Source organism: Neofelis nebulosa, chromosome 6, assembly GCF_028018385.1.
Source record: "Neofelis nebulosa isolate mNeoNeb1 chromosome 6, mNeoNeb1.pri, whole genome shotgun sequence".
NCBI classification, from domain to species: domain Eukaryota; kingdom Metazoa; phylum Chordata; class Mammalia; order Carnivora; family Felidae; genus Neofelis; species Neofelis nebulosa.
This window is the reverse complement of record NC_080787.1, coordinates 35,957,054-35,962,575: the sequence shown is the minus strand read 5'-3', so window position 1 is coordinate 35,962,575 and position 5,522 is coordinate 35,957,054. Positions and strand designations below refer to the sequence as shown.

The 5,522-nt window shown below is 59.4% G+C and overlaps 1 protein-coding gene across 2 annotated transcripts in view; it reads right to left on the bottom strand.

Annotated features, from left to right (window-relative positions):
- Positions 1–961: 961 nt before the first annotated feature.
- The window catches only part of ITPR3 (inositol 1,4,5-trisphosphate receptor type 3), a 67,691-nt gene continuing 63,130 nt past the window's right edge, over positions 962–5,522 (bottom strand). For both annotated transcript variants that reach the window (XM_058733599.1, XM_058733600.1), the window contains exons 55-58: positions 4,516–4,681; positions 3,916–4,076; positions 2,537–2,698; positions 962–1,831 (exon numbers count right to left, since the gene is read on the bottom strand). In XM_058733599.1, the coding sequence (XP_058589582.1) occupies positions 1,763–1,831; positions 2,537–2,698; positions 3,916–4,076; positions 4,516–4,681 (558 nt within the window). In that variant the 3' untranslated portion in view covers positions 962–1,762. The remainder of the gene's footprint in view (positions 1,832–2,536; positions 2,699–3,915; positions 4,077–4,515; positions 4,682–5,522) is intronic.

The following is a 5,522-nucleotide window of genomic DNA, read 5'->3' as shown; positions in this document are numbered from 1 at the left end:
CTCACGGTTCAGGAATCTCACCCAGCCTTCACAGAAAGAAAGGCATTGCTGCTCTAAAGAAAGCTTCTGCCTGAGAAGGGATGCCATGGAGCGTCCACCCCCACCCGCCGGTCAGGGTAGGGAAGTCTCCAGAGGAGAGGAAATGCGGGTCTCCGTCTGGGCCTGAGAAGGGAAGGTGACGGGGCCTCTGGGCAAGGTGCTTCCTGTGCAGCCCCAGGAGCCCCACCTGCCAGGGGGGATCTGCTGGCTCCTGGCAGGATTCTCAGGCTCCCTTTTGTTGGAGTTCCTGGGGGATAGCCAAAAATAGCGGTAAACATTGAAGAAGGCATCCTGTTGCAAACAGAAAGCAGGAGGTGGTGTGGCCGAGAGATGAGAAGAGGCTGCTTGGCCGTCATTCGCACTGACTCAGAAGGACGGATCCGGTCCTCTGCCCCTGACCTTGCAGAAAACCCATGTTCCAAGTTGGTTTGAGGGACAGAGCAGAGACACAGACGGTCTTCGGCCAAGTGGGGCTGCAGACTGCAGGTGGCTTTAGCACCCTAGGCAGGTTCCGTGGGAGGCCACAGGACACCAGCCCCCTGGCCAGGGACACACACACACGGTCACCTCATCCCATGGAACCTTAGCTGTCATAAATGCTCGTGGTCCCCACTTGAGCATTTACTCTGTCAACAACAGAGCTGAGAGAAGGTAGGGCAGGGGCTGACAGGCACCCCTCACCAGGAAGAAGTGGAAGTGAGCTCTTAACCTCCTTTGTCCTTGGACTCCTCAGTATGTTTTGAAATACATACAATAAAATACAGACCAGTTCTACTGCGATACAGTTCTGTCCAGGAATCACTGCGAGACAGGATGTCGCTCAGGGCATCTACCGAGAGCCCGAGGTGAGGCCGGGCCAGTGGGCACAGGAGCCCCCACCGCCCCTGGGGAGTGTAGGAAATAGCATCCCTTTCTCATGGACTAGCGTTCTATTAATTTATTTAAGGCAGTTAACATATTAGTTCTCGGGCCAGAGGGTTTGTAAAACGTTACACCAAAAGGAGATAAAACTAACAGTCGAAACCCAGCCGCTCCGACATGCCCCAGCCCTGCCCTCTGGGCCAGCGACTCTTCTCAGGAGGCCTAGAAGAGGCAGGTCCCAGGAGCAAGGCTCTTTTCCTCGGGTCACCAGTCCACCTGGGGCCGAGCTGGAGGGGTGGCCTGGATGATGAGGTCTACGCGCGGCCTACAGCAGATCTGCGGCCCGGAGGGAGCCGTGGAGCCGTGGCCTGGGCTGAACACGGCACCCGTGAATAAGTTAAATAAAAAGCCCTAAAATCACTAGCGACAACAGCATTACTGCACCTCCCTCAGGAGCAGGCAGAGACCAAAATGTAGTGCTTAGAATAAAGACGCGACCCCACTCCTAATCCCACGGAGGAACACAAGAGAATGTCAGTTACTGCTTTAAGGAACAAAGCAATTGTCCTTCCGGAAGACTTCTCTCCTCTAAGGCATTAAGGTAAGCTGAGTCCCCGTAAGTTTCTGAGTCGTTTCTAAGGGCTCTAGGCAGGACTGTCAGCTCTGTGGCTCCCCACTCCATGCTGGCCAGAGCCTGGCACGGCTTGGGGGGTGTCTGGCAGAATGGGAGCTGGAAGCCGAGTGGGCACCTGGCCTTGAGAGGCTGGCAGGCTGGCCGGGCCCCCTGACCCACAGGAAGGGGCAGTGTTCCCGGTCACCACTCTCTGCGATGACCATCCCCTGCTGGGGCCTCCGGTGGCTCTCAGCGGCTCATGCAGTTCTGGACGTCCACAAAGCCCAGGCGTTGCCTGCGTTTCCGCTGCTCTGTCATCTGGGATTAAACGGGTGCCCACAGGTCGGGTCAGGCAGCCCAGAGCCCTCTCTCCATGGGCACTGGGGAGGGGCTGGTGCCCACCCGTCACCCCCCACCCCCCGCCTCCACCCTGCCCCTCAGACCCAGCTGCTGCTCAGCCCTGGCAGCAGGCCACAGCCCCCCCCCCCACCCAGGGTGCCTTGAGGATGTCAGCCCCAAACGCTTGTCCTCAATTAGTGCATCACAAACCCCTGATTTGGTGCAGCTGGGAAACACCCCACCTAAAAGAGGGGCGCCTGAGCTCATTTAGTCACTCCGGACAGAGAGGAGGGTGCTCTGGGCAAGAGGGGATCTTGAGAAGTGGAAGGGTGCCCTGATATCCCCTATCAGCGGTGAGCCCCTCAGAGCCCCCGAGCAGCTGCTGGGAGTAGGGGTGAACGAGGGGGAGGACCCCTCACACCTGTAGCAAAGGTCCACTTGGCCATGTCTTTCGGTGGACTCAGGGGCTGCCAACCTCAGTCTAACTTCCCATGGGGGAGAGAGCGTATTTGGAACCTGTCTTCCACCCCAGACCCACAAAGGAAAGGAAGGAGCGTGAAGGCCCCAGTCCCCTCCCCCTCTCCCCCATGGCAGGCTGGGCTGTGACCTCCCATGGATGGTCTGGTCTGGAGCTGCTCGGCGTGGGACCCCAAGGGTGGGGCCAGGATAGGCCTGGGTGCACACCTGCTCCTTGAGCTCGTTCAGCTGGGCGGTGAGGTGGGACACCAGCTTCATGGTGGAGTTGAGCTTATCCTGAAGAATCCGGATCTCATTCTGCTCCCCTTCCCCCTCGTTGCTCACTAGGGACATGGCCCTCATCCGGGGGAACCAGTCCAGGTTCTTGTTCTGAAAAAAATCACTGGTGGGATGAGCAAGCTCCGGCCCAGGCTAGGAAGGCCTCATTTAGAAGAGCAGTCATGGAGGGGGAACCCGCCGTCACACCCTGGACACATTCCTCCCCAGGGCTGTGTCATGGGAAAATCTGAACTGACTGGGGTCCTCCCCGGAGCCAGAATGAGCTGGCAGTGAACCCTCGGCGGGCGCGGAGGCCACCACGCTGTGACAGGCTAACTTCCTTCAGCCGGCCTCAAGTCTCGCCAGTATCAGCACCATCTGTTTACACTCAGAACACCCTGCGAGGTGGAGGAGGGCTCTGCAGCAGACCCTGAAGCTCCTTCCTTCCTTCCGCCCCACCCCGCCATGCACGCCCCACGCCCCAGGAAGATGCGAGTCGGACAGATGGCACACTGAGGGAGGGGAGGCGCCGCCGAGGATGGCTGGCATCCGACACGTGTCTCAGAGGCAAGGCCACGTTTCCCACGACCGAGGAGGAGCGGGAGGGGGCCACCAGTTTTCTGGCTCCTCGTCACAAGCTGGGAGTTGTCAGACCAACAGATAAACCTGCACTCCAAGATCAGTTCCAATTATACACTCAAGAAACAAATAGAACTCCCCCCCCCCCCCAATAGGTCTTTCCCTTTAGCCTGCAATTTATCTGATGTGCAGTAATCTGAAGATGTACTACATTGAATGGAACTGACGGGGCTTCCTTTACCCGAAAAGCTACGAGACCTTTTTGTTTTTTTGGTTCACTGCCTTCACTCCCTTTTAGTCACTACAGAAATTGGACGGAGTAACTTTGATTCCTCCGAAGTCTGATAGTTGAAAGTTTTTCCAGGCTCCCTCTCGGCCTGGACCATCCAAGCTCCGGGAAGCTGCCCTTCCCCTTGCCGAGCTGGAAAAGGCTCCCTCAGAATGGTCCCCCAAGCAGCAGTCCCGGGACAGGGTCTGCCTGCTCCCCCACCTCCTCGGTATCGGGCAGCCACGGGCCCGGGGACACCACGCACGTCCTTTGGGGCTGACAGGTTTGTTGTGGGCTTTTCCCTGACAACAGGGGCCATGCAGAAGAGCTCGAGGACCCTCGGTAGGTAGCACGGGCAGCCGGCGGGGCCCCAGTGAGGGCTGCCCCCAGCTGCTCCTCAGCTGGCCCTCCCACAAGGGTTCGCGACTGTCCCCCCCCGCCCCCACCCCTGGCGGCCGCTGCTCCCGGGCGGGGTCCACACCTTGATCATCTGGGCCACGTAGCTCTCAGGCCCCGTGTAGTCCGTCTTGTTTTTGACGCGGACCAGCACGATGAAGTACAGGTAGTTCCACATGTTGTGCTCGAACTTGATGTGTTCCTCAAAGGACACCGTCTTGTTATCAAACTTGTCTCTCTCCAGACCTGACGATGCAGAGGGTGAGGACGAAACCATCAGGCTCCCAAGAGCCACCGTGGGGCCACCTGGCAGAGTAAACACCCGCCTCTTGGGGCAGTGGGGGTATTTGTTCCCCGGGCTAAAAGGACTGGTGAATGCATGTGACAGCCCACCCTGGGCTATTTAGGTCACTTCTATTTAAAGCACCAGCCACTTAGCCGTGGCGATCCCGCCCTGCCACAGCTGTAGCCTCCCACCAGGGCAGCTCAGCACCACGGTGGCCAGAATCCCAAGAGCCCGGCAAGCAGGAGTAGTTGATAAGGGATTTGTCCTGCAGGTGCCACCCGCTCCTTAGCCTGCAGTGGGTGGGGAGGGGACTTCACACCGGGAGTGGGAAAAGCCCTGGACAGAGACCGGGGGGCTTCAGTTTCCTCTGGAAACTGAGAAGGTGTAAGGGGGCCTCACCGCAGATGAAGCACGTGGTCTTAAGAATCTCCTCCTTCTTTTGCTTCTCGCTGCGCAGGTCAGCAAAGGTGTCAATGATCACCCCAAAGATGAGGTTCAGCACGATGATGATGACAATGAAGAAGAACAGGAGGTCGTAGACCACACGGGCTGGGAAGAGGGACTCCTGCAGGGGGGAGGCAGGGAGGCTAGGCCCCGTCACCTAGGCAAGCCAGACTCAGGCAGGGGTCAGGGCTGTGACAGAGGAGGCTCGGCCCTCAGCAGAGGGGGACGAAGGCCCCCGGCTCCCGGGGCCCTGAGGGAGGCAGAGCAGACCCAGCCTCACTGTGGGCAGTGAGAAGTACAATCACAAGCCCTGAGTGTGACTTAGGAGACAGCGGACTCAGAAAAGATACCAGCGAGGCCGGTGCCCTGTGATAGGAGTTTGGCGTGGGGCACTGAGGCTGTAGTTCGAGGCCTGTCTCTGCCCCTAACCTTGGGCTGGGGACAGAGCCAGCTCTGAACCCCTCTGCCCCACCCTCAGGACACCTGGCCTCACACATTCTAGAAACACTGTCTGACCTTGGAAGCGGCTTTCCCATGTGGCCGAGGACAGACTGAGTACTGGTAACGCCTGGCTGCCTGAGTCAAATCCTGAGGCGTCCTCACGGAGCAGACTCAGCTTCCCCACCCTGCCCTCCCCTGCTGTGGGCCGGGGCTCTGCCTCGCAGATGAAGCCAGCGCAGCCGGGGATCCGCCCGGTGTCTGACTCACGCCTTCCCCAGCCTGGGCAAAGCTCGGCTGCCAAGGTCTTTCCTGAGAGCAACTACAGGGAGCCGGTGGGGAGGCGTGAGCAGACGGGGGTGGGGAAGCTCAACAACCATGTAACCGCGCACTGGACCCGGTGGCCAAGCAGGGAGAGGGGATGCGAAGTGGGGGCTTGCAACATCGGAGAGGGAGGGGGGCCGAGCTGCTCCCCCAGGCCGTGACCGTGACCCGAGAGCAGGACCTCGCAGTGGCTGACGTGG